The 13379-nt window shown below is 45.9% G+C and overlaps 1 protein-coding gene across 1 annotated transcript in view; it reads right to left on the reverse strand.

Moving 5' to 3' along the window:
• LOC145414108 (pituitary homeobox x-like) overlaps nt 1-12605 on the reverse strand; it is a 36910-nt gene extending 24305 nt beyond the window's left edge. The window contains exon 1 of the mRNA XM_080283667.1: nt 12389-12605. Within this exon, the coding sequence (XP_080139793.1) occupies nt 12389-12605 (217 nt within the window). The remainder of the gene's footprint in view (nt 1-12388) is intronic.
• Between the last annotated feature and the right edge of the window lie 774 nt (nt 12606-13379).

The following is a 13379-nucleotide window of genomic DNA, read 5'->3' on the forward strand; positions in this document are numbered from 1 at the left end:
GGTGGTGTGGCTGGTATTATTATGACATGTGGGAGGCTTTTACGACGGTGCAGTGAAGACCGTGGCGAAATTCAAATCCTTCGTCTCTTCTGGGATCAAAGTAACTTGTACTCTGTGTAAACTTCTTTCTCTCTGCCTATCGTCTTAAGTCTTGTCTTCTGGCGTTCATTTTTCTATGTTTGAATTTTGCCCCTACTCCATTTATTATCATCATCGTCATTATCATCATCATCATCATCATCATCACAAGGAAAGAGTGAATTATCAGTAAAAAGTAAGCTCAGTGAAATGGGCCACACCCTCATCCACAAATCCTTCAAGTAATCGGAATCCTGACCCCCCACCTCAGAAGCAAGACCATTTTTTTTTTCCTCCACAGATACATTCCTCAGCCAGCCATGCCATCGACTCTAGAACTAGGAAGGGAGGGAAATAGAGTTGAGAAAATGATAAGGGGGGGCACTGAGTTAAGAATATGATTAAGAAAGTTTAAAAATTTGATTAGGAAGCTTCTGTGTAACATGTGTGAAGGAAAAGAATATTATTAATGTGTTGTTGTATAAATCTCTCCTGGCTAGTGACACCGTGGAGTTTATTCTGGTAACTCTAGACCGTGTTATTCAGCTTAAGATTATGCTGTGTGCTCTCCCCCCTCCCCCTCCTCACTCAAATGATGGGTGCTTGAATGGCGTGAGAGCGAGTTGCGTGCACGTGTGTGTGTGTTTGTGCGTACGGTGTTAGCATATATTAACCCCTTCAGTTCTATGACGTGTTTGTTCACTTTATTTTTTCTTAGTGCAGATTAATTTATTCTTATTTTTTATCTTTCTTTTTCCTCTCCTCCATCCGCCACGACTCCTTCTCCCTCACTTCCTCCCATTTCAGTTCCTCCTCCTCCTCTCCTTTCCATTTCCTCCATCCCATTTCTCTTTACTTCCTTCTCCCTTCTCTCCTCTCCACCTTTCCCCATGCCTCTCTTATACTCCCTATCCTGTCTCCCTTCCCTTTCATTCCCTCCTCTTTCATTAATTTTCTCTTCCCTCCCTTACTCCTCTTCCCTTCGTCTCACACTCCTAGCACCCTCCCCCGTCCTCCTACCTAACTCTTTTCCTTTCCACTCAGCCTCCTCTTCTCCCTCCCTTTCACCCTCCCTTCCCTTCATATTTCTGTTCCCTCCTCACCCTTTCCAGTTCCATCTCTCCTCTTTCCTACTCTTCCCATTTCATTTTTTCTCCTTCCCCTCCCCTCCTCTCCCCTCCTTTCCCTTTTTCCCTCCCTTCCCCTCCCCTCCCCTCCCCTCCCCTCCCCTCCCCTCCCCTCTTTTCCCCTTTTTCCTCCCCTCCCCTTCCCCTGCCACCCCTCAGTGACATATTAGGTAGTGTGGCAATGAATGGGTAATGTGGTCTTGCCTAATGTGCCGTGAACTCTATACCTCCCACCGCACAACCCCCCTTCCCCCCTCCCCCTTACTACCGTACCTCCATCCCTCCTGCCATACCCCATCACCTCCTTACCATACCGTCCCCCCTCACTACCATAGCTTCCCCATCTTCCTACCATACCTTCCTCCTTCACCTGTCCCATCCCTCAGTTTTCCTCGCCATTCACTCTCCCTGGCCCTCCCATCCCATCCCAACCGTATCTCCCTCCCTCACCCTTCCCCTCCCTCTATTTTTCTCTATCTCCTCCCTTCCCCACCCTACCATCCGTCCATTTCCTCACTACTATACACCCCTCTCTTCCTTACCATACCTCACGCACTCACCTCACCCCTGTCTCTCATTTTCCTCTCCATTCACTTTCCCTTTCCCTCCCCTTTTTACTATACCTCCCTCGCTTACCTCTCGTCTTCCCCTTCCCCTCGCATCACCCTCCCTACCCCCATCTCCCACCCACTCCTCACCTCTCACCCTCCACATCCCCACCTCTCACCCACCTCTCAACTCAACCTCACCCACCCCACACCTCTCACCCACCCCTCACCTCTACTTCTCCCACCCCTCACCTCTACTTCTCCCACCCCCACCTCTCATCCACCCCTCACCTCTACCACTCCCTTCCCTCAGTGCCCTCCAGCCTGTATTTCCGAATCTGCTGTATAGACGGCCTGCCAATTCGAGATATTAAAATAATAAAAGATGCGCATTTTGTTACGCATGTCACTGATGCTGGACGTATCATTTAGAGAGAGACTTAGAGCAGGTTAGGTTAGATTAGCCTAGATTAGGTAAGGTTAAGGTGGATTAAGTTGTGTTTAAGTAGGTTAGATTAAGATGGTTTGGTTTAGGAAAGGACTGGGTTAGGGTTATGTTAGAAATGGGATAGATTAGGTTGGCATGGGTTAGGTTGTTAGAATACGTGGGTTGTACGTACATATATCCATCATAAAGGTGTACATGATGGCCAACACACACACACACACACACACACACTATCTCTCTCTCTCTCTCTCTCTCTCTCTCTCCTTTCATATATATTTCTGTGGACGGCTTTTGGAGAGAATATGTACTTAATCACTTCCCCGACTCAGCTAAAATTCATATATTGAAAAATTTGGGGCGAAGAAAATGAAAATCTGTTTTGACTTGAGACTTATCCTGAGTCAGAAGGGAGATTTGGAATTAGGATTTACTCAGGGAATTATATAAGAAAAAATTAATCCGGGACTTTAAGGGCAAAACTGTGGCATAAATAAGAGAGAGAGAGAGAGAGAGAAATGGCTTACGCGAAGGTGTGGACAAACCCCGATTTTCTTACATAAAAAAAAAATATATATATCTTGTTTTTCGCGCTTTCTTTTTTCCGGTTTTTGACTTATAATAATTTCTTTTTCGCGTTTCTCACTAGTATTTTTTTTTTTTTTTTTTTTTTTTGGCGTATTCAATTTTTTTTCTCCAATTTTTGACTGCTAATAGTTTTTTTTTTTTCGCTTTTTCCATTTTTCCGTTTTTTAACAGATTTTTTTTTCGCGATTCCTTTTCCTCGTTTTTGAATATTTTTTTTTTCGCGTTTTCCCTTTTCCCGTTTTTTTCGCGTTTTCTTTTTCTCATATATTTTGCATTTTCTGTTTTCCATTTTTTTTTTTCCCGCGCTTTCCCTTTTCCCTCACCCCTGGGGAGGGAGGGAGGAAAGAATGCTTCCCCAGTATCCCTGCTTGTCGTAAGAGGCGACTAAAAGGGGTCTTCTTGTCTCCAGTCTTTCTCTCCTTACTGCCCTCTTCTGCTTTTCTCTCCTACTTCTCTTCGTGATATTTCCGTGTTTGTTAATATCCGTCTTTGTTATTTCCGTGCTTGATATTTCCGTGTTTGTTATTTCCGTGTTTGATATTTCCGTGTTTCTTCCGGTCTTTTTGTCTCCAGTCTTTCACCCCTTGCTGTCCTCTTCTTCTGTCTTTCCTCTCTTCTTATTTCCGTGTTTCTTCCGGTCTTCATTTTCCCTCTACTCCCATAAGGTTAGACATTTTGGTAATATGACATGGATATAAGGACTTCCCATTGGCGCTAACCTTTTCTTCCTTTCTCTCTTTGTTTTATCGCTAAGACCACTTCAACGCCAAGACCGCTTCAACGCCAAGACCACTTCAACGCCAAGGCCGCATCAACGCCAAGGCCGCTTCAACGCCAAGACCACTTCAACACCATGACCACTTCAACGCCAAGACCACTTCAACGCCAAGACCACTTCAACGCCAAGACCACTTCAACGCCATGACCACTTCAACGCCATGATCACTTCAACGCCAAGACCACTTCAACGCCAAGACCACTTCAACGCCATGACCACTTCAACGCCAAGACCAACGCCAAAACCATTTCAGCGCCATCCTTAGTGCCGTATCGCCAATTAATGACTTTGTGCTAATTCTTCATTATTCTTTCCTTCCTTCCCTTTTCCCCTGTTCCGTCTCCACCCACGCCATTTTTATTTTATTATTATTCTTATTATTATTTTTTTTTGACTCGGAAACTACGGTAATGAATGACTATACGCGCCGCCAAAATGCAAAATGAATAACCTGTGTGACATTTCGCTTCATCCGGCACTTCCTTTTGCCTAGATTTGCGGGTCTTGAAGAAAATATGTTTAATTTTGAGGAGACCGACTTAGCGGTGGATTTGGGAAGTGAAGGGATGACGAGAAAGATGTGTGTGTGTGTGTGTGTGTGTGTGTGTGTGTGTGTGTGTGTGTGTGAGAGAGAGAGAGTTATTACCTTGCCTTTAGTCCCTTCAGATCGAGCTTTTTTTTAATTTTCTAGTTAACGTACCAAGTTTTCTTCTTCCTCGTAGTGAAGGGGTTAATGGAGGTTAAATAAAATATACAGTTCGAAAAATCTGTCTATAGGTGAATATAATCGTCTGGAGATCGAATATACAAAAATAAGTCGCTTAGTTGAAGGAGTTACGACCATTTTTTTTTTCTGTATCTAGAGGTGGTGGTGATGTGTGGTGTGATGTGGTGTGTGGTGTTGTATAGTGTGGTGGTGGTGTGATGTGTAGTGTCGTGGTGTGGTGTGTGGTGTGGTTGGTGTGGTGTAACAGTGTGGTGGTGGTGTGTAATATGGTGTAATGCAGTGTGGTGTAGGGTGGTATAGTGTGGTGTAGGGTGGTATAGTGTGGTGTAGGGCGAGAATGGTACCACTTGGGAGGATAGCCTATGATTTGTAGTGGCCAGTGGAGCATCGCAGACCGGGAACTGGGGGCTAGACCGGGAACTGGGAGGGGGAACAGTACTAGGGTGGGAAGAGGAGTTAGACCGGGAACTTGGGGGGAGTGGGGAGAACAGTACTGGGGTAGGGCTAGGGAAAACGCATACTGGGGGACAAACGGTAACCACGGAAACATAACTACCGGTAAATCGCGTACCGGGAATGGACGAACCGGGGACTGGGAGACGAGGCGAGGCCGGTATTAACAGAACTGGGAGATGACCGGTAACTAAAAATAATAAAGTACATTCACGGACCGGGAACTGGGAGGCTTGTTAATAATCGTCTGTCTACAATAAATAAAATAAAAATAATGCGGTACCGGGTTCTGGGATTTTCCTTGGGTGGAAAAAACCGTCTTGTTATGGAGTGAGTAGAATTGTTTATTATTATTATTATTATTATTATTTTATCTAATTATTTTTATGATATATTTATTGATATTATTATTATTATTATTATTATTATAATTATTATTATTATTATTATTACGGTATATATTTCACAAACATATTTTATTCTTGCTATTATTTATTCAGTTAATATTTTTTCTATCCATAATTATCCTTATCAATTATATCGCTTAATTGTGATAATAAATAATCAGTTATTTTATTATTCCTTACAATTTATTTTTATTTTATAATTCTTGTCAATATTCCAGTATTTAAAAATATTCTTCCATTTCCATAAATTCGCTGCCATTCAAACTGTTTAATTTGCTTTTTCTTTTCGCACGATAATAATGAGAGAGAAAGAGAGAGAGAGAGAGAGAGAGAGAGAGCGCAGTATCGGTGAGAGTAAATGCAATAATTAACGAATAGGTGAGAGTTTAGCGGTGTGAAAGTTTAGCGATCGGCGGATGTGCGGTGTAGCGAGGGTGGTGCGTGAACTGGCCGGTATCGGGGGTGTTAGCGTGTCTTCTGGTATTATCTGGTATTTCGCGGTATTATTCGTGTTAGAAGGAAGTTTGTGGTATTAGGTGTAGCGGAGGATGGTGTGAGGGGGTTGGTGTTGAATGGTATTGATGGTATTATGTGATGCTTGTGGTATTAGCTGGTATTTTGTGGTATTAACTGGTATTTTGTGGTATTAGTTTGTTGGTATAATTTGTATCTGATGCTATCTTGAGCTTCCGTAACGTCTTTTCGTTAGTGAATTATTCTGCACATAACGCTCCGGAATTTTCTAAGTTACATGATACAAACCAGGTCGTTATTAAAGAAAGGGTCGTACTGTGACTTGGGATTTCGTAACACCGCTTCCATACCGACTTATTCTGCATATTACTCAGTATGTGGATATTGGGTCGATTATTTAAGACATGATTGTATTTCCATGTCCACGTGTATGTTTAGGTTACGGGCACACACACACACACACACACACACACACACACACACACACACACACACACACACACACACACACACACACTGGAGAGGGGCGCCTTCATGTGGTGGCACAGGTATAACACGGCTTCTCAACTGACGGGTTATACAAGTGACCCTCATCTCTCTCTCTCTCTCTCTCTCTCTCTCTCTCTCTCTCTCTCTCTCTCTCTCCTTTCACTGCAGCGTCAAGAAACTGTGTATATAGAACGATAGACAGACAGATAGATAGATAGATAGATAGATAGATATAAAGAACACACCCTGGCTTATGTATTTTTTTTTAACTGCGTCTGGGAAAAAAAAAAAAAAAAAGACCAACGCCGCTAATAACTGACACGGAAAATAAATCGCTGAGGGAGATGTGCCACGCAGCATCCGAAGCGACTAAAAATGCTGCCAGAGATCGAGTTGCAGAAATGATTACACGAAAGGTCTTCGGCTAACCATAGTGCGTTTACTCGAACCTGGCAGAATCCCTCACCCTCTTGAGCCCAGCGGATGTCCAGGTGTAATCAGATTGGAGTTTTTTGTCTAGTAACCAAGGAGATTTATTCCCACCTCAAAGCAAAGGCTCATTCAGTATCATGCATAATACTCAAGTTCAGGGATTGACCCAGTTCTCTCACGTGAAAACGAAATGAGTGTGGACAAAATTACAGATCTTAACACAAATCTGATTTAAACGTTTCTACTCCGTATTAAACGTTTGTAACACCCAATGAAGTTGCTTAGAATAGTCACTTAAACGTTCTGAACATTTTTATAATATTCCTTATTACCAATTTAACCTTCATAGTGATCACTTGACCGTCCAAAAAGCCACTTAATCCTCACTGTGTTCACTTAACTGCCCAAATATGCACTTAGCCATCCACTTACATATTCCTGCCCAATTCGGATTCCCTCAGCGCTCACTTACATTTATTCCCAGTGCCCACCGATACTTAAAACGTTCCCCCCACCACTTAAGTTGCTCTCATTGTCCACTTAAACGTTTCCACCACGTTTCCAACACCACTTATGTTCTCACCACCACTTGAACTGCTCTCATTATCCACTTCAGCGTTTATAGCACCTGTAAGTTGCTCTCATTGCTCACTTAAACGTTTCCAGCACCACTTAAGTTGCTCTCATTATCCACTTAAACGTTCCCAGTACCACTTAAGCGTTGGTGGCGGCCGATAAGCGACCCATCAAGCCGATAAACACACAGCGGTTGCTCTCGGGCGAAACCACCCTCCGCCGCACATATCGCCTCGGGACACTATCGGCACCATCGGGCCCTTCCTCCGCCGCCCTGTTTGAACCGATAACTGGGACTGGAAGAGCCGATAAATAGGGAACTGGAAAGACTGGTGACTGGAAGAGCCGATAAAAAGGTGCTGGAAGAACCGATAAATAGGGAACTGGAAGGACTGGTCACTGGAAGAACCGATAAATAGGAACTGGAAGAACCAATACACAGGGAACTGGAAGGACTGGTAACTGGGAGACCGGTAACTGGGGAAATAAATATAACTGGTTTTAACTGACAAGGAAGGAGGAGGTAGAGGAAGGCGCTGGCGGTGAAGAAGCGAATTTCAAGAGCAAAAATAGGGACGTAACACACACACACACACACACACACATTAGCGTTCCCTGTACCCGGTTTGTTATCATCTGACGGAACCGGGCAACTCTCACAGCTCAAATACTAACTCATGGCTGCGTAAAATCCGGTGACCTTCCTTTACGAGGTAGGCATGCGTCTCCTTGGTTACTAGGCAAATCAGCCCTGCAGTCCGCCTACACCTGGCCATCAACTGAACTGAATGGGGTTCGGGGTCTGTGTCAGGTTAGGTTAAATGCGCTATAGAAGGATTGATATATGAGAAGAGAGAGAGAGAGAGAGAGGAATAAAACAGACGAGTTGGAGAGAGTTAATGGGCGTGGTGGAGTGCAATATGGGCGGGATAAAGGCGGTAAATGGGCGGATTAGCGAACAGTGGGTGGGGCTGAGGGAAAATAAGGCGGCTGGAGAGTAAAACAGTGGGCGGAATAGGGAACGAAAGTGGGCGGGTCAGGAAAAAAATGGGCGGGATTAATAGAGCAAGTGGGCGTGACGGAAAATTTATGCCAGGGATAAAATTAAAACAAATAATTACGTGGGCGGTTTTGGAGAAGTGGGCGGGAGGGGGTAGCAATGTGGGCGGAGATGAGATAATGTTTGGGTGGGTTAGGTGGGCGGAAGGAGAGACAACGGAAGGATTGAGAGAGGAAGTGGGCGGACGGAAGAAAAGAAAAAAAAAAAGGAAGTGTGACTGGCTAAAGGAAATAGTCGCCGGAATAGCTAGAGTGGGCGGGGTAGTGAGAGTGGGCGGGATTAGTAAAAGTGGGCGGCCTGAAAATATACACCCTCAAAGCAAATGAAAAAAAAATAAGCAAGTCATCGAAATCAGCGACCTATTAAAAAAAAAAAAAAAAAAAAAAGGCGGGATAAGAAAAAGTGGGCGGGTGGAAAAACAAGTGAGCGGAGTACAAGAAAAAAGTGGGCGGGCTGGAGAAAAAAGTGGGTGGGATGGAGAAAAAGTGGGCGGGATGAAGAAAAAGTGGGCGGGATGGAGAGAGAAAGTGGGCGGGATGGAGGAAAAGTGGGCGGATTAGTTGAAATAAGTGAGAGCGATGGATAAGCAGGCGGGATAGAGTGTAAGGATAAGGGATAGAAAGTAAGTCAGCACTGGATTCTTGCTATGTGAGGGTGGGATAAAAGTGGGCGGGATAGATGAATAGAAGAGGGTGGGATAGCAACAGTGGGCGGGAAAGATGACTATAAGAGGGTGGGATAGCAACACTGGGCGGGAAAGATGACTATAAGAGGGTGGGATGGGGAATAAGTGAGCGAAATAGGAAATAAGTGGGCGTGACAAAATAAGTGGGCGGTTTAAAGTGGACGTGGTAGAGAAAAATTAGGGTGGGACGGAAAATTTGGGTGGTACTGAGAATATGTGGGCGGGATTTAAAAAAAAAAGAAAAAAAAAGCGGAGTTGAGAATATCTGGTCTGGTTAGGAGAAAAGTGGGTGGAGAGAGAAATGGGCGGGGGATGAATGAGATGGGCGTGGTAGGAAAAAAGCGGGCGGTGGGGAGGAGCTCTATGGGCGGGGAAAGAGAGGGAAATGGGCGAGAGATGGGCGGAGGAAAAAGTGGGCGGGATGGGAAGTAAAAAGGGCGGGATTGAGAAAATAAGGGAGTAAAGGAGCGGGCAGGATGACGAACACAGCACCCGATCACGTACACATTCTCACCACTTCTGTAAATATTGAAGCCAGAATCAAACAGTATTCTTAACTGCGTAAAATAACATCGCTACATTCCTTTTTTTTTATATATATATATATATTTTTAAGTCGATCGGCTTTGGCACTTTTACGTAATATTATGAAAAGTTAACGTTAGGTTCCGAAGATCACATCCCTGTTTCGAAAGTGATCGCTTAGGTTCCCGTAATATACCGTAATGAAGTGAATCGATATTTACGTCCGCGACCGTACCCAGCCGGCGGTCAGCCCTAGAACCGGTCCGTTTAGCTTTCCCCTTCTGCCTGTCTTTCCCCTCTGTCAGTCTTTCCCCCTCTGCCTGTCTTTCCCCTCTGCCTGTCTTTGCCCGTCTGTCTGTCTTTCCCCCTCTGCCTGTCTTTCTCCCTCTGCCTGTCTTTTCACCTCTGCCTGTCTCTTAACTGCCTTTCCTCTCTGCCTGTGACGGTGTCGATTTTTTTACACCTTTAATTAATTATTATTTTTACATTTTTACGTTTCCATCCTGCTTTCTCCAGACGATTTTATTCAGCTTAGGATGTTCTCGGGTCTGTATTGTCGTTGGTTAATGAAGCTTCCAAACACCTAAGCGATTTATTCTGCTCATTACCCCATACTGTACGCTTCTGTGTTACGTAAATCCTTCCATTATCGCCATACCCTGCATAAGTAACGTACAGGAGGATACCACTCAGCTATATCCAAAAAATTAATCGCCCAGGAAGAGGTGTTAGGGAGCTTCCTTAACCGATGGAAACACGAACCTAAGACCTGCCGGGGAAAGATACCGCCTTCGTTAACCCTTTCAGTACGAGATCTTCCCCAGGTTAAATAAAAAGCGAACGGAAGTGGCAAGAAAATAAGGATATTGTGAAGGGGTAACTCTTAGAAGACGACTGAGGACTTACAGATCAAACCCCGGCTGATTCTCGACGGCTTTACCCGCCTCAGATGAACCTTAGAGTGTTCAGGGGTTCAGCGCTGTGTCCAGGCGTCTTGAAAGGAATGGAACGACTTTTTTTTTCCTGATTTCGATTTTCTTTGGAACGGAAAATTTGTATGTTTTTAGTCGCCAGTCCTTTCTACAGTGCATTAGTAAATAAATAAATACATAAACAAATGCGGTGGATTGTCGTAATCGGGAATGGGCGTGATAAAGATAAATATGTTATTGATATGGGCGGTGGAGGCTGGGAAGAGACATGGGCGTGATGAGGGGTAGTGATACGGGCATGGGCGTAATGGGAGCGGGGGTACAGATATGGGCGTGATAGGGACGGTATATATATATAGGCGTGATGAGGGCGAGGATAGAGAAGGGGCATGATTGGGGGCGGAGATACAGATATGGGCGGGATAGAGATATGGGCGTGATGGGGGCGGGGACAGAAATATGGGAGTGATGGGGGGCGGGGTTAGAGATATGGGCATGGTGGGGGCGGGGAGAGATATGGGCGTGGTGGGCAGCGGGGATACGGATAGGGGCGTGATAGACACCCATGGGCGGAGCAATTACCGGGAAGGAGTGAAGGTATGGGTAGGGATGATAAGCGATGGACAGGTCATCAGTGTGGGTGTAGTGTGGGTGTGGGCGAGGTGGTGGGAGATAGGCAAGGCTAAGGCGGGGTGGATATGGGCGGATAAGAAGCTAGTAATAAAGATGTGGTACGGTATTGATACTGGACGGGGGATTGGGTATATCTGGCCGGAGTAACAGTATATCGGTGGAGTATAACTGCATATCGGCGGAGTATAAGTATGTGCGGGGTATAATCTTAGGTCCGGAGTATTATCAGCGTTGTAGTATAATTATAGGCGAAGTCTAGGTATGGAGTATACATGGGAGTGATAGAGACCATGGGCGGAGTAGTTATATGGGTGGGGTATAATCACGGGCGGAGTGAAGGAACCAGGAGCGGAGTGTTAGTATAATTTTAACATTGGGTGGGCGCAGTCAACCTTATAGTAGTGTAACAGAGTAACAAAAACTAAAATCGTGGGTGGAATTATAGGTATATATACATATGGACGGGACGTAGTATATATGTGGGCATAGTAGTGGGGCAGGGGTGGGTATGGGCGGAGTATAGCGGAGTATTTCTATGGGCGGGGAGTAGGGACAAGTGTACAGTATAGGGCCGTAATTGGCACGTCTCCTTAGCACCATTTTCTCGGCGATTTAGGTTACAAGTCTTTTTACCCTCCAGTCCATTATCTGGCCTTTGGTTCCTTCTTCCTCGCATTAAAAAAAAAAGTCAAACTAAGTTGGCATTCGTAGTATCCATAAAAAATACGAGAATAAAAGAACTAATAGGCAAAATAAATCGCATACTGAAAGGTGAAAGGAAGCTAACAGTGTCACCTATACGTCCTTCAGGTAGGCGGGTTATAAAGAGATGGACGGGGGTGAAATGCAGATACACGTAGATAAGAGAGATAACAAGCGGTCTATAATATACTGGGCTATAACAAGGCTATCTTTAACGCTAAGGTGTGGGAGAAAAGGATGATAGAGATGGGCGGCGTATAGAAAAGATGGGCGGGGCAGAACTGAAACGGGCGGGGAAGAATCATGACGGGGCAGGGCAAGAGCGAATGGAGATGATGGGGCGAAAGGGGAGAGTTTGGGCGGAGTAGAGTCCAGAGCGAGAAAAAAAAAAGATGTGGACGTGATGGAACTACGGGCGGGGTTAGATGGAAATTGGCGGTAGATGGGCGGGATGGAGGACGATGGGCGGAATGGAAAATCATGGTTGGGAGAGATGTGGGCGAGAAATGAATGTAGTCTTAGTGTAAATGTGGGCGGGATATGGGTGGGCTAAAAATTTGGGCGGGGTAGAAGATAAGAAGGGCGAAGCATGTCTTGCGGGGACTGAAAGATGCAGGTTTGGATATGGGCGGAAGTGAAGTATATGGGCGGGAAAAAATTTGGGTGGAATGCATACATGGAAGAAGTTTATCAGCATGGGCGGAACAGAAATAAAATGGGCGTATTTACCTCTTGTGGCGTCGTGTGGTGGGCGTGAGGCGGAGAGGACGGTGAGGCGGGCTGCAGAGGCGGCCGAATCGTGCTGTTGGTGGGTGTGAGTGTGGGCGGCGGTCAGAGACACGCCTTCAGTCCCATCCCGCCCGTGGGTGGTGTCGGCGTGGGCGTGGTGGGCTCCCGGAACAAGGTCATACAGCCCGTCGCTCAGCCCGCCGGTTAGGGAGTCCATTTTGTGGGCGTGCGGGCGGAAGTCGAAACTGAACAGCGTTGTGGTAGTGTTAATGACACGACTGACACAATAGGTCCACCCGCGGGGGTCTGTGTGTGGCTGCCGTTACCTTAGCCTTCGTTATTGGCACCCTAGGCGTCGTTAATGGCACCGTAGGTCGTTAATGTCACCCTAGATCAGGCTATTTGCACCCAAGACGTCGTTGGTAGCACCCTAGGCGTCGCTACAGGCACCTCAGACGTCGCTATTAGCACCGCAGGCGTCGCAGTGGGTAACAAAGGCGTCACTATAGGCACCCCCCGGCGTCGCTAGAGGTAGCCTAGTGATCGGTATAGCCACTCAAGGCGTCGCTACAGGCTAGAGGCACCCTAGGCTAGGCTCCACCACCCTAGGCGATGCTCCACCACCCTAGGCGACCTCCCACTCCCTACTGCCGACAAATGACCGCCCACAAATCTGAAAGTGTGAGCCGTAATCCAGCCTTTAAGAGGTATTACCGTATCGACGCTACACCACAGAGCGAAGTTGATTTTGAGCGTGTGTTACAACAAGCGCTGTATCAAATAATGGAGTAACGTTGTGAGGGCTGGGGCTCCCCTCATTGGGCGGGGACCGAACCATGCCGGCCAATGGGAGCGCCGAACCCTCCACCAATCACCAACTGTGCCGCCATGGGTGGAGTCTGGCCCTCTGAGCTGACATCTGGGGAAATTGTTTTATTTTTAGTCCGTAAATTTAACACTGTCTTGGCTCCCGGCGTACAGTATATCCTGT

The sequence above is a fragment of the Coenobita brevimanus genome, chromosome 98 (genome assembly GCF_032717465.1).
Source record: "Coenobita brevimanus isolate Jiangsu-jjx chromosome 98, ASM3271746v2, whole genome shotgun sequence".
NCBI classification, from domain to species: domain Eukaryota; kingdom Metazoa; phylum Arthropoda; class Malacostraca; order Decapoda; family Coenobitidae; genus Coenobita; species Coenobita brevimanus.